We start from the raw sequence: 23834 nt of genomic DNA, 5'->3' as shown, positions 1-23834 counted from the left end.
TAAACAACATTTATGTAGGAAAAATTTCATCTGGTTGTGGAATAAGTATTAAATAAAATTTCTTTTTGAACAACCAAAAAATATATAAGCGAACTTACAGTACGTTTCGAAACCTATCAGGTTTCATTCTCAACTGGCGTTTCATCGTCTAGCATTAATTCCATGACAACGATGAGTTGAGAACATTTATGTAAAGTTTAATTTTTGGACAAATTGCGGGAAAAGCAAAAATGTTTGTATCATTGATATCCCATTAATACTTTTTTTTATAATGCAAAACGTGTGAATTTAGTACTGTGCGTTGATCGGCGGATATATACAAATTGTCAAAATATAGTTTGTGAAGCATTTCCTGTTGAAATTCACATTCAGCAGCTGACCTAAAGCTGTGTCTACACTATCAAACTAGTTTAACAAAAAGAAGTGTGATGTTCCCAAATATGGTATATGACATCACATGCTTTTGTCACATAAGGTTTGTTAGTGTAGAGCTTAACCAGTTCAATGACTGAAATGTTCTCTTATTTACAGATAAGTGCCCTTGTCTTCAAAATGTTAATGTCGCCTTCGATACTAAATTTACTTCTTTTATTTTGCTATTCTTCTTAGTTATGTTTGCTTTTTCCTATACCTTACAAATGTTTCCTCCAATCGGAGCGAGGGTTTAAGCGGTAAATAAATTCGTCTACTATTACGATGTGACGATTTTTTAAGTTTTAAAGGAAGTAAACAAATCTTGTTTACCGAGCAGAAATACATTTGTATAATGTTGATTTAATTCGAGTCCCATCCGAGAACTACTTGCGAATTTTTTCGCAAGTATTCTCAAATGTACTTAGTATGCAGCACAAATTACGTCAGAGTAGGGCAAAACATCTGACCGACCGATTTAATTATTGTTTACCATAAATACACAGACAATCTATAGGTCCTTTCTATTGGTGCGCTGAAGGTTCCTTTTTTCGTTTCGCAAATTCATTTGTTTTTTTTCAAGTGATGTTTTGAAAACAAACTGAAATACTTTACTAATTAATATTATAAATTGAAGTATAAACCTAGCTCAGTTTTATAAATATTAAATGTTGAAGTTAAATTTAAACAACTTTCAACAAATGGTTATTCTTAAGGATGAATTTGATTTTTGAAAACGGTAATATGCATAATTTAATAATAATAAGAAATTCGATTTTGAAAAACGTGAAACAATTAATCATAAACATGATTAAAACAGTTAGGGAAAATGGAATAACGCTTCCTATTCTAGTTATCAGATAATCTATATTTTTTTGACAACCCTTGTAACATGACCAGAGTCGTGCTGATTTTGCCATTTTCCTCTAACTGTAAAGTTAAAGGCAATTAAAACTTGTTCATTTCGTTCTTTTTTTTTTTGTATTTTAACTTAATTATTATTGAACATGCGCATTTTTAAATGTCAGCGTCATGTGGTACTTACAGTTAGAGTGTACGCCAAGCTGATGCTCTGTTCTTATTCGTAACAGTTAATGATTGGTTTAAAACACTTGAATGTTTCTTCAGATTAAAAAAAAAGAACAAGAGAGTGACAATGATTCCGATATGACGATGTTTATTTAAAATGATCCATTCACAAACTTCTTGTTGTTTACGAACGTCGTGCAACAAATGCAATTATAGCTTGAATTGAATTATTGTTTAATAAAGAATGCGTAGAGAAAATATACAGAGCTACACTCCGTTCTGCCTCTCTCGACGCAATCACCAACGCTCAAAGAAAAGACAGAGTTCCGCATCATTATATGACTATTTAAACGATCTTTAGTTTCTCTTTATATATCACTTCCTTTATTTTCAATTCGTTGGTGGCGCCGCTCTACTAACACGAATCAGAGCCATTGTTTTCATTGCAAAAATGTCTTGCTTCTGTGCGTCTATTCTACAACATATTAAATTTTCATGGAATATAGCTATAGCCTATAATTCGTACGAGACTAGACTATGAGTATGACGCGAATCGTTGATATGTACGCTCGCTCATGCTTTAAAGATGTAATTGTCCCCCTGAAAAATAATTTTTAAATTTGTTTTTGTAGAATATGCCATTTTAATGTCACATAACAGTTATCCACTTCGACCAAAAATTGGATCTAAAAAAAAATTATTTACCTAAAAAAATGTAATTTAAAGCAAAAAAATGGTCAAACTGGCTGCCAGCCAATGGATTTTTGGTTGAATTAACCATTTATTATTTTATTTTATAAGTGATTAACTATGGAAGTGATTAACTTGATTAAAACTACAAAATAACCTGTTCAAAGTCTGATTTAATTAATCTTCATTTTTCATATTTTTGGGGGACAATACATCTTTAACTTATATCCAATCAAATGTCACGTTATCGTTGTCCCGAATTAGACTTTCAAACAGACAACGTATGGTGCTGGTTGAATAATAGCTAACGACGAGTCCTATTTTGACCTCCAATTTGGATAGGATTGGCTGGCTGGCTGGCTACCCTATCTCTTTACACAATACGAACACGTTGTGTTTACATCACACATACTGAGGTTTAGGTTTGTGTTTTTTATTAAACAATTACCCTATCTAAAACACTAGTAACAGTAATAATATGTAAACCGAACACTAGGCCTATGTTTAGTCAGAGAGTCTATATAATGTAATGTAGTGGTAGATCAAGAAAATCAAACAAAGAAGAAAGTTCGATCACATTTTTCCAGCGTGCGCGGTGCAAGAAGAAGGACGGCCAGCAGCCGCAGGGGGGAGGCCTGGCTGGGCCTACACTATAGACTAGTACTACTAGGCCTTGATAAGTACTAGGCCCAGCCTAGCCATTAGGCCTAGGCCTACTACTACAGGATATAACTAGCAGTTTGCATATCAAATGAGCAGGTACATTAGCTAGACTAGGACTAGGTAGTTAATTGATTTAGCCCCGACGACAGAGAGCCTGAGTGTGTAGTACTGTGTCTGTTTAGCCTTTCTAGTAGGCCTAGTTAGAGACCTGGCGCTACTAGAGTAGTACTTCTAATCTAACTAGAGAGTACTAACTAAATGTACAGTACTGTATGTATGTAGTCACTACTATAGACTATTAGATTTTCGTGCTACGGAAGCCATCTTGCGATACAAACAGCGTTTTCAGGACACTGTTAATTAAAAAACAATCGTATGTTCTTAAAAGATTGCCCTACATAGGCCTAACTGTATGACTGAAAAAAAATTAGAAAAATGTTTTTCACCACTTAAAGTTCATCGAAAAAACAACAACGTAACATTAACGTTGGTGATCTGACGAGAATAGATACTTTGCAGTGTCTCTGCAAAAAAATAAGCTTGTGTCATAAATTATTTAAACAATTGAAATGTTAAAATTTCAGGTAGAACGTGTACCAAAATGGTTTTAACAAGACGACAGAGAAAAAGTGGAATAACCGTAACACCGCCATCTTTCAAAAAGACAGAAAATAGAAAGAAAGATGAAATCAAAACACATTTGTCATCACTTTCTGAACAAAATTGTAGGCCGAAAACAAACTTGGCAAATGAAAAAGATTCTAAAAAAAAAACTGGATTCACAGATGAAAGAATGGAAACAGCTGAAACTGAAATACAACCAACATCTAGAAAGCAAAAAGTGTCACCACAAAAAAACATAATTGAGGAGGATGAAAGCTCATCTGAAGATGACATTCAAAGAACTGGGTTACATTCTGATTTTACAGATTCTAGATTAGAAAAACCAAAAATATATTCTGAACAATCAGAAGACATTCAAGTTAATGATAATCTTGAAAGCAGTGATGATGGAGAAAGTGTGGTGTCCGAAGAAAATAATGCGCAGGTCAAAGTTCAAAAACTTGAACAGTCTGATGATGACGCACCAGAATCAATGAGCTTTAATGTTGCCAGAGAAACAGCACTTGAAACACTACATCAAGCCTACAAAGAATCTCTCAAGTGAGTTTAGCTTTTTATTAATCAGTCCTAAGGCTGTTTTCTTTCACTTGTTTCACTAAATTATTAAATTAATTAAACATTTTCATTCAATATTAAAGTCTAGTTATAGTGCCTAAATTAAATTAATAAACTCCAATTACAGCCAGTTCATGTTGTTTTTAAATAAATATAAACAAGCACTTCCAACTGTTAATATGCGAAGACCTACAATAATAAAATACTTTAGAATGTTTTAGTGTTGTTGAATAAATTGTTTGTTTTATTATTAGAGTTAAATCAAAGAAAAAAGAGAAAAGAAGAGCTCATGACACGATGATGAAAGATCAAGCAAAGAAAAAAATAAAGAGATGTGAGCAACTTGAAAGCAAGCGCTTACCTGACACATTTCTCCAACAAGTTGACACAGAAGACGCAAACAGGTACATTTCTTGTTAAGGGTATGTGGAGTTATCTACGCAAGCCGTACGGTAATCCGTGGCGTTAAAAGCCAAGGTGTTCAGACACAACGATCAACATTCCAATGCCAACTATGTATACATTCATGACAATGCATGAAAGTTAACATCGTTTACATTGTTTTTTGTTTTTTTTTTATTTATATAATGTTTACCTTCAAATATACTGATTTGATCTTACCACTTGTAGAATTTTAATTCAAAATAATTTAAAACATAATTGTTACACGGACAATTATCTGATTAATTGATTTAATTTATGAAAATATCATATCACTGACGCCAACTTTACTGTTCTTTAAAATCTGAACCTGAAAATACATTTGACATGGCTATTTCGCTGTCGTATCATAGGGTACGGGTATGTAGTTGCTGTCTGCTAATCGTGGTCGTGTATTTTCATTGGCTAAGGTTAAAATCACTGATGCATCACTGGATTAGCGTTATGAAATCTACCCTCTTCCGCTAGAGTTATTAACGCCACTGGCGCGGAGTAACAGCTCCCTAACGCTAATCCGCGGCATGGTTCAGACACAAAAATATGTACGCCGCTTACATAACTCCACCGTAACTCCGTGAGTCTGAACATACCCTAAGTAGGATCGCCATTGAGACTAAATTTGCTGCACACAGTCTAATTTTATTACTGTACAGTGAAACGTCTATTTTACGTACCTCACGGTACCAAGGGTTATTCGTAAACTGAAAAATTCATGAACTAGATCGTCAACATAATTTGTATCTTTTTTCTGTATGAGCATACGTCAATACTACATTACATGTATGCATCGTTAAACTTCTATAGTTCCGATTAAATTGCCTTAAAACTTTTGCCTGGAAACATCCCTGGATGTTACATGTACAGCCCAGATGTATATGGACGGGTAAACCGCAGTGAGCTGGTCTCACTTAGCAAATGTTGAACCGCTTCATACAAAGGGACACCGCCAGACAAGTACGTACAGTAGCTTTGGTTAGATCGGTGGCAGTAAATGAAGTGTATATCCCTCCGACGTACGTCTTGGTCAAAATGGAACCAAAAGGAGTAGGCCTAAATGTGAATGATTTTAATTGTATCGATCGTGTATGCTTAAACATAGTTTAACAGCATCTACAGTACTATAATAATGACAAGCCAAGTCTATTTTGGCACATGTAATATAATGTGGCTTGTCTTACAGTAGCTGGAAAGCATTTTTGTAGCAAAAATAGAAATACATGACTGTATAAATAATCAAGAAATTCTTTTTTTCCTCTTAAGTGAAAAAGCCACAGACTGTGAATCTGATGAAATAGGTGAAAACAATGATGAGTTTTCTAATTCTGATGAGGATGAAGAGAATGAGGATTATGTAATAGAGAAGGAAGGATTCCAAATTGTTCCCTTACAAAAGATTGCCAAAATGCCAGTAGTAAAATCAATGGAAGCTTTTGAATTCCGCCAGGAACAGTTATATGGAAAACGAATTCCCAGAGTTTCAGGTTAGTGAAGGTTTTGCGTATTAAGTATTGAATAGTTTACAGCTTGTTCATTTGTTTCTTGTTGGTTTTGTTGTTAGTTTCTTGTCACCTTTGATAGTGGTTCTAATATAGTATCATGTACAGGAAAATTTCCATTCTTAAGTACATTTTAATATAGAATCATGTACAAGAAAATGTCCATTCTTAAGTACATTTCAATATAGGATCATGTACAAGAAAATGTCCATTCTTAAGTACATTTTAATATAGAATCATGTACAAGAAAATGTCCATTCTTAAGTACATTTTAATATAGGATCATGTACAGGAAGATTTCCATTCTTAAGTACATTTTAATATAGGATCATGTACAGGAACATTTCCTTTCTTAAGTACATTTTAATATAGAATCATGTACAGGAAAATGTCCATTCTTAAGTACATTTTAAAAGTCTGTAATCTACATTCACATAATTTCCTTTATTCAATACTGTATGTTCTGTAAATTCTACCCTTTTATTATAATCTTAAAAGCTTTGAAACAATAAATAGTATTTATCTTAATGTTCACAGCATCTACAACATCAATGCTATATTGATGTATACTGCTATATATATATTTTTTATATGTTTACGATATAGTTTTTACAAATATTTTATTGTATTATAATTAAATAATTGTTTGAGCTTGTCAACGAAAATAATTTCCTTTTTTGGACCAATAACATTCTGCATTCTGTAAGATTTAGACTTACTAGTATTTTCTTCCACAGCATCTGCTCACATATCCATGACCCTAAAGAAGTCAAGTAAACCAGCAATTGGTTTTAAAGTTAAAGGTAAGAGTAACACATTTTATATGCCATATACTGTACTGTAAATGTTTATGTTTTAAGGAGGTGCCTGTGTTAAAATTGTTTTGACCTTTTTAAAATAAGAATTTAAAAGAAACATTCGGTTACAAGTGAAACATACTTTTAACTGTATCTTATCTAACTATGTTTTTTTAATATCAAATAATGCCAAGTAAGTACTACACTACTGTCAGTACCAAAAACATTTTAAAAATTGCTTTCGTAAGCAGAAATTGTTGCCAGCAGAATGAGAATCAGTAAAAAATAAAAACATTTTGTTGATACAATTATTTTATTCCAAGAAAGCTAAGCTACAAGTTGTCAAATCAAGTTAAAACTCTTTACTTTCGGACGTAAACACTGAAAAATTGCAGTTTACACTCACGGTCACTACTTTCTGCCTTTTGAAACATTTTATTCTACTTCAATCGTAGGTATAGCAGTCACAAAGAAAGAAAGAAGACAAAAACGAAATAACTGGTCAAATCTTATTACTTGAATACCAGATACAGATACACTAAGTATATAAATTACACCAGTTAAGCTTATCACTAGATACAACAATTATGTACTGTAACTACATAATGTATTATGACCGTACAATATTTTTTTATTAACTGTACACTGGGCCACAATTAAAGTATACTGCATGAGTGAAATCTAGATGAGCATTAATCATATACAGTTTGTTATTAAACAACGAAACTATCATCAATCATATTGTTTATTATATCAAACACAAGCAAGTAAATACATAATGAAATAAAAGATGTTGACGTAGCTAATAATAATATCAATCATATACAGTACATTATACAAATCTGCATGGTGAAATATACTATACGTACAGGTGTTGACGTAGCTAATATCAATCATATACAGTACATTATACAAATCCCCATGGTGAAATATACTATACGTACAGATGTTGATGAGCTAATATCAATATTTACAGTACATTATACAAATCTGCATGGTGAAATATACTATACATACAGGTGCTGACGTAGCTAATATCAATCATATACAGTACATTATACAAATCCCCATGGTGAAATATACTATACGTACAGGTGTTGACGGAGCTAATATCAATCATATACAGTACATTATACAAATCCCCATGGTAAAATATACTATACATACAGGTGCTGACGTAGCTAATATCAATCATATACAGTACATTATACAAATCCCCATGGTGAAATATACTATACGTACAGGTGTTGACGGAGCTAATATCAATCATATACAGTACATTATACAAATCTGCATGGTGAAATATACTATACGTACAGGTGCTGACGTAGCTAATATCAATCATATACAGTACATTATACAAATCCCCATGGTGAAATATACTATACGTACAGGTGTTGACGTAGCTAATATCAATATATACAGTACATTCAGGCCTGTTCTTTGAGGTGGGCGAATGTGATCACTCACACACTCCTAAACTACACTTAAGGAGTGCAATTTAAAACACGCTTAAATTAGGTAAACTTCTACACAACAAAATACAAACAGCACACCTAAAGCATCCCTGAATGTATTGAGGAGTGCAGTGCCATTGCAATGCCATGCACCTACAATTTCTCAAAAAACAAGGCCTGTACTTTTATACAAATTCGCATGGACCTGGTAAAATATACTGCCCTAGAGGTGTTGTCAAAGCTAAGATAAATAATTAATAATTAAGCGACTGTTATATAGTTATAGCTTCAACCATCACAGGAAACTGTAATGTCAGATGAAATAACAACCACAGATTGCGTTCCAGTTTACATGAAACTTGTAGTAGTGAGTTTGAAATGACTGCTGCTATTTCCAGTCTGAAAAAAAAAGTAGAATTTGTTTTAATTTAAGAATAATTACATGATGTAAAATGTAAGCAGTGAATTGTGAATTATTGTTAGAATTTGCAAAATGTGTTTTAATTCAACTAGACTATTACATTTTTTTGGTTATCTTTAATTCATTTAGTGTTAATCACTGAAAATAGGTTACCTCAGATTAATAGCACAAGCAGTAGGGCAAAGGGAAAATGAGGTCAATTAAATGCTAACAAACAATATTGTTGTTTCCATCCTCTGTTTATTCATTTTTAGCTATATTTTGGTCAACTTTAGTTATTTTTTAAATGGATGTAACTGATAACTTGATGTGACTGATTAAACAGTAATTTTTACAGTTTGTTTGACAAATGCAAAACATACAGTACATATAAATTGTACACATTTTACAACTTTTACCTCAGTTTCACCAAATGAGGCATTTACTTGATTTTTCGATGATCTTCGTTTTTTAAATTTGATGTAAGCTTCTTTCACCTGTAAGTTAAGTTAATGGTCAGTATTTATTAAATTGACGAAAACATTTAAAATTCAGATACTTTTTATCAAATAACGAATAAAAAATTAATTGACATGTTTTACTTTAGCCAAAAAGGTGTTTTGTATTTGAGTTATCCTTGATAAAGACTTTCTGTATTTTCATTTCATTTCAAAAGACATTTATTTTCCTCCATAGCAATACAGTACAAAATAATAAACAAAAATGGTAAGGAATATAAAAAATGAAATAGATGTTTGTTGGATAAAACAACAGAAAAGTGAATTATTAGAGATCTTATCATTTGTTTCATCATGAAGTTGTAGTAATACTGTTTCAAGGGTCTTTCACACCTGTTTCGGCGCAGTTCCGGCGGCCCGGCGGACCGGCACGTGACACGTGACTCTGCGCCTCTCGTTATGCGCGTAGTTGCATGAAAATGAAACATTGACGTTCGAATTAATATGCCGGCCCCAGACCGGAACCGTGCCGGAAAAGGTGTGAAAAACCCTTTAAATATGTTCAATAATAATTATTACTACTTATACATTATTTAGACACAAATGCCATTGTGGCAAATTAAAAAGCATCATACATACATCTTTATCACACACACAGTAAGCAATGAAGATAAACACGCCTTGAAGTGAGTTTATGATAACGAACAAATATGTGACAACCAAATTATCCCCATCAACAAATGGACCCAGTATCCAGGAGATGCCCAAGACAGGTAGAAGCAATAGGCTACCCTTCACAGCAGTTCTAATAAAAGAAAATCACAATTTGTATTAAAAGAACAAATTAATATGTTCTTCAATTTGTTTATATTGGTTTAAAGCACATACAAAAACCAATTGTTCAAAATGTGATAAAAGCACCAAATTTGATAGACATATCCTATGACATGAAATAAAAAGAAAATAATTATAAGTTTGTGTGGCAACTATTCAAAGTGCCTGATTTGTTTTCTAAATATCAGGTTATTGTACATTTTAAAGTGTTTTTACTTAGCTGGATGTTTAATAGTTTAGGCCTGTAGAATAATTAGTAACAAGAATAAAATATTATCTGCATTTTTTTCAAAAATGGCCAGAAATATCAAAATAAATATTTATTGATATCAGTCAATATTCAGTCTGACAGCCAACATTGGTTGATGGTTATTGCAGAGAACTGGATACAATTTCAAAACATAGGCATATAAAACTATATAAAATATCAAGTCAACAATATAATACAACTCGTAATCATATTATATAAATAAAAACTGATATAAATTGTCTTTTTCTGGTGATAGAAGTGAGAAAAAAGAAAAATGAAACAAATTCGATACTCTAGATTATATTATGTTTACGTTTATAAATTATCGTATTACAAGGACTTATATGAAGTAAACTATTTTTTAGAAATAATAAAAATAACATTTTCAAAAAATAACAATAAACACTTAATTGATTTTTCCCAACATAGCGGGAAAGAGGTAATTAAAATCCATATAAGGAAATTCAAGTGGTGTACAAACAACTCTATCATTCTTTTTCGAAGAAAACAAATTGACAACAAAGAACAATACTCAATTGATTCTTTCCCGACATATCGGGATTTAAAAAGAAAAATGAAACAAATAGCAATCTATCTGTTGACAACATTATCCATATAAGGAAACTTTAAAATGTACAAACAAAGCAATAGATTGCCTTGGTACAACTAACTATTGTATATTTATTAATCTTTTTCGAAGAAATAAAAGGCGAGGATCATGCGAATGCTTGTTTGGTTCGGTTGTTATGAAAACATCGAACATCCAAATTCTGTTGGTTTCTTAACACTGTTTTTATAATCAATTTTTTTGGACAAATTTTATTTCATTCACTGTAGTTAATAAAAAAAATAATTTGTAATTTCATTTCTAATATAAACTGCTAAACGCTATAAAGCATTTGGTACCCAGACGTCGCCAACATAATATAATTGTATAATACAATGAAATTAGGACAAATAACACTTGTTTTGTCAAACTAGTTTGAAAGAGTGATTTGAGAGAAATTTGTTCTTGGTTCACACTAAGTGTGACTTGTCTTTACTGGCATGGAAAAGTGTAGCAAGAATTATTGTTTTGTATTGATTTGATTGATTGATTGATCAAATTTGGATAAATATACAAAATTCAGTTCAGTAAGTCAAATTATTCAATATAATAAGGGAATAATTTCACACTTGTACCACTGTGAAGTCACGTTGTCTCTAGAGGGTATTCAGTTGCATGCCTAAGGTTGAGGTCACACACACACACACAGCACATTAAAGTTCAAAACTGACCATTTTTAAATGGGCATGTGATTCATAATTAAAGAACTATCTTTGATCTGTATGTATTTTTGCGATTAAAGGACATCTTTTTAATAATTAATCATAAATATATCTGAAGAAAGAACAATGATTAATTTTAAAATATTGAGCAGCGTTTTTTGTAATAAATATTTCTTGTTTATTCACATTTTGTATGCCAAATCTGATGCTTTTATCATAAAATGAACCTTTTTCGTGCTCACTGGAACGCCTACCGCTACTAACTCCATTCTGAAATTGGCCGCAACACAAGCACAAGCAAGTAATTTGACCAGTCACGACCTTCCAATCTTTGGATTGTGATTGGTCAACTCACTTGCATCTCGTCCTAGTGGAAACCAAGCCTTAGAGAACATTACCGAACGCACTTCCTCAATGATTCCCACTAAAAACATACATATATTACATAGATATAGACACTAACCGTATTTGTTTATCTTTTTCACCGACTGTAGTTCTTTTTTTACCATTTTGCCTTGTCATAGAACCAGTTCTTGTGTAGATAATATATACCATCTTTAACAAAACTCCAGTGTTAAGCTGTTGAAATATAAATTTGTTATTTACTCCGATATTTAAAAAAAAAATAACTGTTTCAATTCAGATTTCTCCATTTAAAACTGCAATTAGAAAGAAGGCCGCCTTGTGTTTATCTAATAATGCAATTTAGTTAACTTGGTAGTATTACTTACTAGAACAATCAACATGGGTGGAATAACGACAGCCCAACGACAACTTCTCTTCAACCAACACCTAATTAAATTATTATTATTTGTAAAGTCAATCATAAAGTGCTGTATGTTAAAAATCATTTTAATTCACAAAGCTTGTAAGTTTTGATTTTCAATTATTATACAGTACTTGAAATGACACACTTTTAGTTTCAACACAACAAGTTCTCAAACATTGATTAATAAATAAAATATAAATTGACATACACACATATACATACATTTGTATAATGACAATTATTAAACACTTTTGTATTACTTACAAGTTTGGCGTTCCATAGCAGTCCATGTTGATTGCAATCGTTAGACTCACCATTGTGAAAGACCCAATGTAACACATACACAAGTAATTACGTAACTTATTGTATTTACTAGGAGTTCTACAGACAACTTTAAATACGAGATAAATAGCTTCTGCTGACATCCACATAAACACGTTCTGTAGCTCAAAGTGCAACAACACTGCTGTGAACTTACAAAGTCCCTGAAAACATAACAAAATCTGCAGACAATACTTAATGTCTATAGATGGTAAACATCCCGCCCGATTCTCAGTTCTGTATCTCCACATATGACCATTAGTTAGTAGTATCAATTCCCTGCATCATGGAATGTTAGGTGAAGGGTTAGGTTAATGTCTATGATGTTTGTTGTAGATTAAAAATACATACTGTATCATCCCAAAGATCTGCATAAGCAGAATACATGATTTAGCAATATGTATATTTTTAAGCATAGTCAAACAATATGCCGTAAATTTCTATTGAAGCAGAATGGAAATGTACAAACATTAATGTCCTTGTTTTCATGGCCCTTGAGTGTACTGCAAAATGACTTCGGTTTGGAAATTTTAATGAATAAATATGTGTTTTAAAATAAATGTTAATGTCTGCAAAATGTTATTTGTTTTGCATAACTTGTATGCGTAGTTGGTTTTTTTTTTCATTCGAAGTGTATACCCTGACCAACTTGATTTTACAATGTGTTAATTTTCAAGTGTAAACTTGTTTCTAAAGCTCTGTCTACACTATCAAACTTTATTTTTAAAAAAAATGTGATGTGCCCATATAGACATGATGATGTTATATCACTACCGTATTTGGGAATATCATTGCCATATTTAGGCATACTTGTACATAGTTTTCAAGTGCAAATTGTAGTTTGAAAGAATTGGATTGTTCTATCCTACTTACCTCATTGTACACATTCTCTAAGCCAACAAGAAATACCAAGTAAAATACAATCATGTTGCCAATAAGGTGTTTGTGAATGTTGTTCCGTAGCGATTTCCAAAGGCCTCTAAAATTAAAGTTAATTTCGTTAAAAGTTAAAAAGGAATTCATGAATTGTTGTTTAGAAATACGTGTAAAAGGAACATTCTCACTTTATACTATTGTGCTATTTTTGTTCAACTTACGGTAAAACTATATAAAGAGTAAACGTAATAACTAATGATGCCAAAGACAGTGAAAGACCAATTGATGTGATGACGTTTATTATCTTGCCATGTGTTTCATCAATCTGAAAGGAAGGTTTATTAAGTTGTTTTAAATGTACTTCTTTCTGTAGTATGTTCAATTATGCTGTAATCGTTGGAGCTTCTTGTTGTATGTTTGAAACTAGTAATGTTATGGATGGGGGGGGGGGGGGGGGGATCATGTCTAAAAAGATTTCTTAATATAATATACTGATGGACTAATTGTGAAGAATATTGTTCTGTCTAAACTGGAGGTAGTCTTGTCTTAAAGATGTATTGTCCCCCAAAATCATGAAAAATAAAGATTTTTAAAATCGGACTTTGAATAGGCCATTTTGCAGTTTTAATGAAGTTGTTCACTACCATAAGAAAAAAAACGGGGGAAAAAATTATTTCACCTATAAAAAGAAAAAATAAACAGTTAAATTACCCAAAAACTCATTGTCTTCCAGACAATTTGACCATTTTTTGCTTTAAATTACATTTTTCTCTGGTAAATAAATTTTTTTCAGACCCAATTTTTTGTGAGAGTGAATAACTATTATGTGACATTAAAATAACATATTCAACAAAAAAATTTAAAAAAAATATTTTTTTAGGGGGACAATATATCTTTAAGTTAGGTAGTCTGTTCGTAAACACACGGTAGAATGTCTTAAGCAGGTAGTCTTGTCTTAAGTTAGGTAGTCTGTTCGTAAACATAAGGTTGAATGTCTTAAGCAGTATTTTCTTAGCAGTTAAAGATATATTGTCCCCCTAAAAAAATATTTTTTTTAATTTTTTTGTTGAATATGTTATTTTAATGTCACATAATAGTTATTCACTCTCACAAAAAATTGGGTCTGAAAAAAATTTATTTACCAGAGAAAAATGTAATTTAAAGCAAAAAATGGTCAAATTGTCTGGAAGACAATGAGTTTTTTGGGTAATTTAACTATTTTGTATTTTTATAGGTAAAATAATTTTTTCCCCCGTTTTTTTTCTTATGGTAGTGAACAACTTCATTGAAACTGCAAAATGGCCTATTCAAAGTCCGATTTTAAAAATCTTTATTTTTCATGACTTTGGGGGACAATACATCTTTAATAGTTTTAAATAGATAGTCTATTTCTAAACAGGTTGGATTCCATCAATTTGCAGTATTGTTTGAGGTTGTCTTCGGTCACTGATTTGTTGGTAAAATCTTAAACAATAACCTTCATACCGGTTTTGACGAAACTTGCATCAGAACAGCAAAACTTGTCATGTGACTACATACACAATTGACGTACTCATTTGATGACGTAGTTGTGCATCCAGAAGTTGACCACAGGCTTAGAGAGAATATTAAAGTCTGATATTATCACGAACACCTGATACAAGATTACATCGATTAATTTCCAATATTAGGCCTAAATAACACATACGAATTATTTATCAAGAATGTCCTTACCTTTGGTTTAGGCTGAAAAATGTGCAAATTTCTTTCTCACTCACCATCAAAGCCTCATCTAGTGACTAACATTCATTAATATCATTTTATTAGTACAGTAATATGATAGATATGTTCTTGATTTATAAATAATTATAATTCATTAATACTCTACGTGCTGCATACGCACAATCAGAAGATTATTTAACTCAATTTGTTACTTACTTCAGTAATTGTTCGATACACCTTAAATTTAACTGGAGCGTTGGTTTTAACTCCTAACGTGTAAAGTGTGATTGAGATTACACCGCCTATAATGCTATAATCGCCACCAACAGAACTGGAATTGTTTGGCCTGTAAGAAATTAAATGAACACCTACCTTATGAAGTTGTTACTGATGGCTAAATAATACAATTTTGTTAATCTTGAAATTTAATTTCTTATAATATTTTGAAAATATATAATGAGATAACTTTAATGATCATATTATGCATCAACATATACTAAAATACTAGACGGTTAGATAACTTTAGGGAACTAACCATAAAATCTGACTTGGATCAACATCATCATTATCAGGCTGCATATAGGAAACCACTGCAGTCATATTAGCTGTAATATAAATTAAACACTTGTAATTTGCAAAGACATACCGAAAAAAAAAGGAATTAAAAAGGAAAATTAGAGAGAAAAGAGAGATGATCATTTGATACTGTAAGTTTGGGCGTTTACTTAAGTGTTACATTTTCACGTATAAGTATTTTTTTATTATACGTGATTATCGTAATTGCAACGATAGGTCATTTTACTGACTCCATCCTTTGTAAGCTAGGGCAGACCAGTGTAAAGCTGACTGAAGAGGTTACCCAGTATAAATATAAATTTCAATCAATTCAATCAATCCATCCTTTGTAAGCTAGGGCAGACGAGTCTAACGCTGACTCCATCCTTTGTAAGCTAGGGTAGACGAGTGTTAAAAATTGGTTCCCACTTGGGCGCAACAAAACGACGACGACGTACATAGGCACAACGCAACTTAGTTGACCAATCACAAGCCGTAGCTTGGATGATCCATCTCGTCGCGTCGTGACTGGTAACTACGCGGCGCGTACTTCCTTGCGTTTCATCCAAGTGGAAAGCAAACTTTAATAACTATGATATTACCAGAAGACATCAACGTTGCGTTGACGAATGAAATGAATATATCATGATCGCCAGTTGATAAACTTATGTTGCTCCTTTCTTTGGAAATGAGAGTAGCAATTCCATCTAAGAACAAGAAAACATAAAATAACTTGGTACACTATTCAAATAAGGGTGGGGGATCGTGTCCCGGTGTGCTGATGTGACAGTCGCTGTAGAGAGCCTAATCCGAATGTTTCCGGTTAAACTTGAGGACCGGAATAAATACCTTTACCTTAACTGAAGATTACATTCCTACTCCTAAAAAATCATTTAACTGAATACATTTAGCACATTTGTGTTTAGTATTATTTTGAATGAGCTATTGATACTTAGATATTGGTCCTGAGATATGGTCTTGTATTTAAGGCATAATATTGTATATCCTCCTACATTGCAAAATAAGAACATTCATGTATTAAACATTGAAGACAAATTACTTACACATATTATGTTGTTTTATTGATATGTAATCGATTGATGACGTGTGTAGCATTTCAATCATTTCCCGCTCAATCGTTTCTGCCGACTCGGCAATAGATTTATCCGTCTAAAATAAAAATAATAATGGTATTTTAAAAGTGAAGTGTTAGCGATCGGTGATATATTTTATTTATATAAATGTTTTCAGATATTGAAACAAAGATTCATAAAGATATTATTTATTCAAACATCATGGTTGCTACTTTAATATTTTGCTGCATATGGTGCTACTGCCGCTGCGATAATTATGCTGTAACCTGAACTACCGTAACAAAACTACTACTAAAAGCTTAGTTTTTTTACTAGAGATGCAACGCAAGGACATAGACGCAACACAAGCAAGCTGACCAATGACAAGCCACAATTTGAATAGTCTATCGCTTGTGATTGGTCACATTGCGCTTATGTCCTTGCGTTGCGTCTTTAGTGGGAACCATGCTTAACGAATTATAGAGGAAAGTAATAAGCAACACCTACAATTTTACAGCCAACTGGACCATTAGCGTCGTTAGATAAAATGTTTGTAACAAGTTGTTCAGAACTGCAAGTCATATAGCTTCTGGCTGTCGATTTGATAACATTCTCTATTCTATTCGATGTAGTTTCCTCTCTCGAAGAGGAGGACGAATATGATTCAGCAAACTTTAACGTGGTGTGTGTGTTAAGCAGGCTTTTTTCCTCGGTTGAATATAATCCAGTAACTTTCTGTGAAGTTTTGGTTCTGATATGTTCAGCAGCTGGAGAAAACGACGACGACGACGAAGTTAGCGTGACGTCATTTCTACTTAAAGAATCTGTTACAGGAGTTCGTTCGTTTGATATGACGTCAGTATTAGTTTCAGCAGCGTGTTCACCATCGGTAGAAGTAAACTCTAACAATTCAGTATTTTGGGTTGTTGTTAAATCGCCTGTTACAGGCGTTCGTTCGTTTGATATGACGTCAGTATTAGTTTCAGCAGCGTGTTCACCATCGGTAGAAGTAAAATCAAACAATTCAGGATTTTGGGTAGTTATTAAATCACTTGTTACAGGAGTTCGTGCGTTTGATATGACGTCAGTATTAGTTTCAGCAGCGTGTTCACTATCGGTAGAAGTAAAATGTAACAATTCAGTATTTTGGGTAGTTGTTAAATCGCCTGTTACAGGAGTTTGTTCGTTTGATATGACGTCAGTATTAGTTTTAGCAGCGTGTTCACCATCGGTAGAATTAAAATCTAACAATTCAGGATTTTGGGTAGTTGTTAAATCGCCTGTTACAGGAGTTCGTGCGTTTGATATGACGTCAGTATTAGTTTCAGCAACTTGTTCACTATCGGTAGAAGTAAACTCTAACAATTCAGTATTTTGGGTAGTTGTTAAATCGCCTGTTACAGGCGTTTGTTCGTTTGATATGACGTCAGTATTAGTTTCAGCAGCGTGTTCACCATCGGTAGAAGTAAAATCTAACAATTCAGTATTTTGGGTAGTTGTTAAATCGCCTGTTACAGGAGTTCGTTCGTTTGATATGACGTCAGTATTAGTTTCAGCAGCGTGTTCACCATCGGTAGAAGTAAAATCCAATAATTCAGGATTTTGGGTAGTTGTTAAATCGCCTGTTACAGGAGTTCGTTCGTTTGATATGACGTCAGTATTAGTTTCAGCAACTTGTTCACCGTCGGTAGAAGTAAAATCTAACAATTCAGGATTTGGGGTAGTTGTTAAATCGCCTGTTACAGGCGTTCGTTTGTTTGATATGACGTCAGTATTAGTTTCAGCAGCTTGTTCAGCGTCGGTAGAAGTAAAACCCAACAATTCAGTATTTTGGGTAGTTGTTAAATCGCTTTTTACAGGAGTTCGTTCGTTTGATATGACGTCAGTATCAGTTATCGGAACCTGTTTACCATCATTAGATGTAGTTTCCAATAACTCGAGATTTTGGGTAGTTAGTAAATCACTTGTTACAGGAGTTCGTGCGTTTGATATGACGTCAGTATTAGTTTCAGCAGCTTGTTCACTATCGGTAGAAGTAAACTCTAACAATTCAGTATTTTGGGTAGTTGTTAAATCGCTTTTTACAGGAGTTCGTTCGTTTGATATGACGTCAGTATCAGTTATCGGAACCTGTTTACCATCATTAGATGTAGTTTCCAATAACTCGAGATTTTGGGTAGTTAGTAAATCACTTGTTACAGGAGTTCGTGCGTTTGATATGACGTCAGTATTAGTTTCAGCAGCGTGTTCACTATCGGTAGAAGTAAACTCTAACAATTCAGTATTTTGGGTAGTTGTTAAATCGCTTGTTACAGGAGTTCGTTCGTTTGATATGACGTCAGTATTAGTTTCAGCAGCTTGTTCACCATCGGTAGAAGTAAAATGTAACAATTCAGTATTTTGGGTAGTTGTTAAATCGCTTGTTACAGGAGTTCGTTCGTTTGATATGACGTCAGTATTAGTTTCAGCAGCGTGTTCACCATCGGTAGAAGTAAAATGTAACAATTCAGTATTTTGGGTAGTTGTTAAATCGCTTGTTACAGGAGTTCGTTCGCTTGATATGACGTCAGTATTAGTTTCAGCATCTTGTTCACCGTCGGTAGAAGTAAAACCCAACAATTCCGGATTTTGGGTAGTTGCTAAATCGCCTGTTACAGGAGTTCGTTCGTTTGATATGACGTCAGTATCAGTTGTCGGAACCTGTTTACCATCATTAGATGTAGTTTCCAATAACTCGAGATTTTGGGTAGTTAGTAAATCACCAGTTGTTACAGTAGTATCTTCTTTGATTCTGACGTCAGTATTAGTTGTCAAATCTTGTTCATCGGTAGCTTTATCATCCAATATTTCTTGCTTTGAAGTAAATTCTAAATCGTCTGAATTGGTTGTGACCTTGCTTTTTTCATTTTCACCTACGAATTCTGAGGTTCCAGTACTTTTTTCGCTTTGGTATTCATTGTGTTCTGTTAATGTATCGGTTGTGCCAACTGCACTGGTGTTTGCTCTCACTTGATTAATATTGTCTTCATTTGGAGATGGCGTTGACCATACAGGACTGTCACTCATCATAGTTCTACCTGTCGAGTTGTCAACAATACTAATTTCTGATAAGCTTTTCCCAGTCTCATTGTGTGGAGTAACTTGTTGGTAATTTGTAACATTGTTCCCGTGTATTGTAGTTAATGTTTTACTGTAACTAGGTGTTGTCAGTTCGTCTGCATTATTTTCCTTGAATGGTCCCATCTCTGATCCACCTCTTACTGAGTTGAGTTTTGTTTCTATAGTCGTACGTACAGCTTGATGTGTTGACACATTAGTAGCATTATCTATATGTGTTACCATTATTTTCTCATTTGCACTGGATGTTAGCCGATTTGAAATGTCATCTTCGTCATACGTCACGGTGCTGAGTCTTGAACCTTCTGTACGTGCAGGATATTGCTGTTGCTTTTCACCACCAGAGTTACCTGTTGTGTTGTTTCTATCGGTGTTTGTGCTGTAGATAGTAGCCAACGTAGCATGAGTATATCCGTAGTCTGAAGTATTTTGTGTCATTTCTTTTCCGATCTTTCCGCCACCTTTGTGATTAGAAACGAATATTTCTTTACGATGCAAAACAGATGTATATATATAGATGACTAATTCTACGTACAGAATCGGTTTACTTTTTGATAGCCCTTACCATGTGTTTGTATCTTGTTGAGGAGCCAGTTGTAATTAATTACAGGAAAACGACAATGACTACTGTTTTGAAATGTGTCGTTGAGATGATCATAATATTCAGACCACCAATCATCGAATCCATCAGTTTTCTCTGCGATTTCATCCGATGTGTAATCTAAAAGCACAATATAATAAAAATCTATTTACTACATCTCTATAGTGCTTTTGATTTATACTTTGTTAAAATCGGAGTATCGCTTAAGCTCTGTCTACACTATCAAACATTATGTGAAAAATGTGATGTGCCCATATATGGACATGATGATGTCATATAACTACCATATTTGGGTATATCACTACCATATTTTGGCACATCACATTTTTTTTGTAAAACTAGATAGTGTAGACAGAACCTTAGTCAGTTTGAGCACATTTTTCTACGCGAAGCACTACAGTTATTAAAAAAAAATGAATACTTAGGAAAAACAAATTACCAGAGCAGCCGAGTAGATCAAATCGCAAACACGGCTGGTTATTCCAAGTTTGGATATGGATGATAATTGATGACGCATAAATAACATCTGAGAACGTGTTCATCACTGGTGTTTCAGAATCACTGTTGCCGTTGAAAAGAAAAGGCTAAAATAAATCAAGCCAAAAAAAAAAAAAATACAATTCTTTAAAAAAAACTCAGGAGGAACTGTATATTGTTGTGGAAATTATGCATCATGCAATAACAACAAACACATGACACGTACCACGCTAATGACGTTTTTATTTTAATACAATTATGTTTCATTGAGTCGAGAGAATGTAAGTGGGCAGCAGGAGAAAGAAGTAAAGGCAGAAATCATAAATACGCACGAGCGTTAATTATTTTCTATGATAAGGAATTAAGAGATTTGATCTATTTCCTAAATAAAACTGAGCCTAACGCTCTAAATAATATCTGATGATGATGTTGAAATGTTGATGGCAATTGAAACCAGTGCTTTATTTCTTCGTCTGAAGCCTATACCACACGGCCAAACATTTGGCTTGGCGAAACCTGACATTAGATATTTCAACACCTTATATGATGTACCAATTGTATGTTATTTCTGATTTCTTCCTTTAACCTGATTGGAGAAAAATTAATGCAACCAGGAATGCAAAAAACTTTCTTCCAACCATGGTCACTGGTAAGGTGGTATTGTTTGTTAGTTACAATTCCTCCTACTAGTAGATCAAGTGACAAACCTCAGTTGCGTTCCAATTGTACGCCGATGTCACGTGTTCCCAATTGCCACCAGGTCTTCTGCAGTAGACATGGTATCCTGTAACCCAATTATTTGAACGAAATGCACCCTGGGTAATTATTCCGGTTACGTTTGTGGGTTCAACAAAATTCACGTGGATTACAGACTTGTTGTAACCACACCAACCAGTATCGGAATTTAGTTGCACGTGTTCATGTGGCTCTTCCACGTCGTCTGGGCAAAACTTTATCTGCTTTTCGGTTATAATTTTTGACTCTAACAATTGTTCAGCACACCACACGTGTTCTGTACACAAAGAAAGTACCAATACTATTATTATACAATTACTATTAGTGTTATTTTACTGTACATAGTGACTAAGTGTCATTAAAGGCAAAATAATAATGAAATACAGACAAATATTGGAGATTGAGTTGCTCGTTAAAAAGTCCACAATTATTAATTTTGTAAATTAATTTAATAATGAAGGCCTCATGCTGGGATTTAACCGGAAGCTAAATGCATATACCCATTCACCGGTCCTATAGTAATATAATAGCCTAATCACACATAGTACTAAAGACACATAAATAAGATATAGCGGGGTGGGAAGAGTTGTATGTAGGGAAATTAGGCCTATTTAAGACAGAAGTATAAATACTCTCTAGTCTGTTTATGCTTTCGCTATTTGAAATAGACGCCGATCCATTGTTGGTAATCGTAATCTTCAGCTTTGTTCATTAGTCACATGTTTGCATTCTCTGACGTAATTGTTGCTACTAAGCAGGCCTACGTTTGAGAATAACTTGTGATGCACTCAATTCTATATTCTGTTTTCCTGTAAGTGGACGAAATTATTTATTATTTATTTATTAAATTACCTTTGCAACCCATCAGTTCAAGTCCGATGCATATATTTTCGTTCGCAGTGATTCTTATATTAACAACTGACATTTCGACTTGTGATAAAAAGAAATGTTTAGACATTTTGTGATCGTATTGTTCAGACTGGAAAAATAAGAATGACATGATATAGGTAATTCCGTTGGCCGTTATTCCGCAGCTAAAACAAAATTATTAATTACTTTTTTAACCAATAAAGTGCGCATGATCAGTCATGACCAAAAAAACAGATTCCCAATTACATCTCAACAATTTGTCCTCAGGTAAAAGGTAAACAATTATCGCATTTATCTGATAATTATCTGATTTGAATGATCGGTTAATTTTTCCAGAGTGGAATCGGTTCAACCCCGTTTCCACAGGCAGTTTATCGAATAATTTTTATTGGTTAATTATCGGTTATTTTTGGCGCGGAAACACGGCCTTTGACAAAAAAAATACAAACACATTTTGAAAGTAGCGACAAATTAGTTGACTAATGACTATATAACCATGGCTTGTTTTTAAATATTTAAAGAAACATTTTGGACTTTGCATGCATTAGAAAATGTAAGCAAGAACTTGCGTTACCTGTATTAACCACCCCCTCCCCAAGCCCCACCCTCTCTCCCCCTCCCCAAGCCCCACTCTCTCTCTCCCTCCCCAAGCCCCACTCTCTCTCCCCCTCCCCAAGCCCCACTCTCTCTCTCCCTCCCCAAGCCCCACTCTCTCTCTCCCTCCCCAAGCCCCACTCTCTCCCCCCCTCCCCTCCCTTCACCACCTCTCTCTCGCTAAATCATCATTATTACTAATACGATGTTCCAGTGGGTAATTGACATAGAATTAAGTAGATAAAAAAAACTAACCATTGGTCTATTAAGAATGCTTTGCCATTCATTCGATTTATTAGATAGGCCTATATAGCTAACAGTAAACACCGTATTTTGTGTACTCTTTGTTTTGAAGCCTGTGACGTTTGTCAGTCGATCAAAAGTTATTTGAATTGTCGAATTTGACCTTCCTGAACACCAAGAACCAGCGGAGTTCAATCGAGAGTAAGCAGAAGTGTAGTTGACTATTTCGCTAGATACATTTATACTGCTGCTTGGGATTTCACCAGACGTCATACCAAGTTCTTCTTTGCATAGTCCTAGTTTTTGTTGTGGTGGATTATTTCTGCACCCTAATATAAAACAAAATATATGTAGATAATAGTCATACCATGCCAAATAAATAAATGTAAAAAATGTAGATATAAAAACAAAATTTGGTTAGTAACTTTCTCTTTGTTTTACTACAGTACCGTAGTTCTTTGTAGCATTGTCGTTGCTATTGAGGGTCAAGGGTCATTCCATTCGGGCAATTTAAAAGCATTTAAAGCC

The 23834-nt window shown here is 33.5% G+C and overlaps 3 protein-coding genes across 4 annotated transcripts; 1 reads left to right on the top strand and 2 right to left on the bottom strand.

Moving 5' to 3' along the window:
* Nucleotides 1–2463: 2463 nt before the first annotated feature.
* LOC144834885 (uncharacterized) lies at nucleotides 2464–9164 on the top strand. Of its 2 annotated transcripts, none has more exons than XM_078689865.1 (6): nucleotides 2464–2552; nucleotides 3378–3957; nucleotides 4227–4376; nucleotides 5674–5894; nucleotides 6647–6712; nucleotides 7162–9164. In XM_078689865.1, exons 2-6 carry the CDS (start codon nucleotides 3395–3397, stop codon nucleotides 7224–7226), a joined length of 1065 nt encoding a protein of 354 aa, XP_078545991.1. In that variant the 5' UTR covers nucleotides 2464–2552; nucleotides 3378–3394; the 3' UTR covers nucleotides 7227–9164. The 2 variants fall into 2 exon arrangements, with proteins under 2 accessions (XP_078545991.1, XP_078545992.1); XM_078689866.1 differs by having other exon boundaries at nucleotides 2501–2541; nucleotides 3356–3957.
* LOC144835685 (adhesion G protein-coupled receptor L4-like) lies at nucleotides 8512–15100 on the bottom strand. The gene is made up of 10 exons (XM_078690749.1): nucleotides 15054–15100; nucleotides 14826–14934; nucleotides 13562–13707; nucleotides 13338–13443; nucleotides 12408–12628; nucleotides 12106–12166; nucleotides 11838–11953; nucleotides 9661–9826; nucleotides 8983–9060; nucleotides 8512–8562 (listed from the first exon to the last, which is right to left on the bottom strand). The coding sequence occupies exons 1-10, from the start codon at nucleotides 15098–15100 to the stop codon at nucleotides 8512–8514; spliced, it is 1101 nt and encodes a 366-aa protein (XP_078546875.1).
* A 73-nt stretch (nucleotides 15101–15173) lies between these two features.
* Nucleotides 15174–17376, bottom strand: LOC144834888 (uncharacterized). The gene is made up of 5 exons (XM_078689869.1): nucleotides 17177–17376; nucleotides 16661–16766; nucleotides 16199–16303; nucleotides 15577–15646; nucleotides 15174–15387 (listed from the first exon to the last, which is right to left on the bottom strand). The coding sequence occupies exons 1-5, from the start codon at nucleotides 17249–17251 to the stop codon at nucleotides 15237–15239; spliced, it is 507 nt and encodes a 168-aa protein (XP_078545995.1). The 5' UTR covers nucleotides 17252–17376; the 3' UTR covers nucleotides 15174–15236.
* Nucleotides 17377–23834: the final 6458 nt, after the last annotated feature.

The sequence above is a fragment of the Antedon bifida genome, chromosome 2, assembly GCF_963402885.1.
Source record: "Antedon bifida chromosome 2, ecAntBifi1.1, whole genome shotgun sequence".
Classification (NCBI taxonomy): Eukaryota; Metazoa; Echinodermata; class Crinoidea; order Comatulida; family Antedonidae; genus Antedon; species Antedon bifida.
Note: the sequence above shows the minus strand (reverse complement) of the source record. Positions and strands in the feature narration are given on the sequence as shown.

What these genes read in the sequence shown, in the direction of transcription:
- LOC144834885 (XM_078689865.1), top strand. Translation starts at nt 3,395, where the DNA reads ATGGTTTTAACAAGACGACAGAGAAAAAGTGGAATAACCGTAACACCG. An exon ending in GCCTACAAAGAATCTCTCAA is followed by an intron (nt 3,958 to 4,226) that starts GTGAGTTTAGCT and finishes TTTTATTATTAG; the next exon opens with AGTTAAATCAAAGAAAAAAG. An exon ending in GACACAGAAGACGCAAACAG is followed by an intron (nt 4,377 to 5,673) that starts GTACATTTCTTG and finishes TTTCCTCTTAAG; the next exon opens with TGAAAAAGCCACAGACTGTG.
- LOC144835685 (XM_078690749.1), bottom strand. Translation starts at nt 15,100, where the DNA reads ATGGTGAGTGAGAAAGAAATTTGCACATTTTTCAGCCTAAACCAAAG. An exon ending in TTTTTCAGCCTAAACCAAAG is followed by an intron (nt 14,935 to 15,053) that starts GTAAGGACATTC and finishes ATTCTCTCTAAG; the next exon opens with CCTGTGGTCAACTTCTGGAT. An exon ending in ACTCTTTATATAGTTTTACC is followed by an intron (nt 13,444 to 13,561) that starts GTAAGTTGAACA and finishes CTTTAATTTTAG; the next exon opens with AGGCCTTTGGAAATCGCTAC.
- LOC144834888 (XM_078689869.1), bottom strand. Translation starts at nt 17,251, where the DNA reads ATGACTTGCAGTTCTGAACAACTTGTTACAAACATTTTATCTAACGAC. An exon ending in AATAAAACAACATAATATGT is followed by an intron (nt 16,304 to 16,660) that starts GTAAGTAATTTG and finishes TCTTGTTCTTAG; the next exon opens with ATGGAATTGCTACTCTCATT. An exon ending in GATCCAAGTCAGATTTTATG is followed by an intron (nt 15,388 to 15,576) that starts GTTAGTTCCCTA and finishes AATTTCTTACAG; the next exon opens with GCCAAACAATTCCAGTTCTG.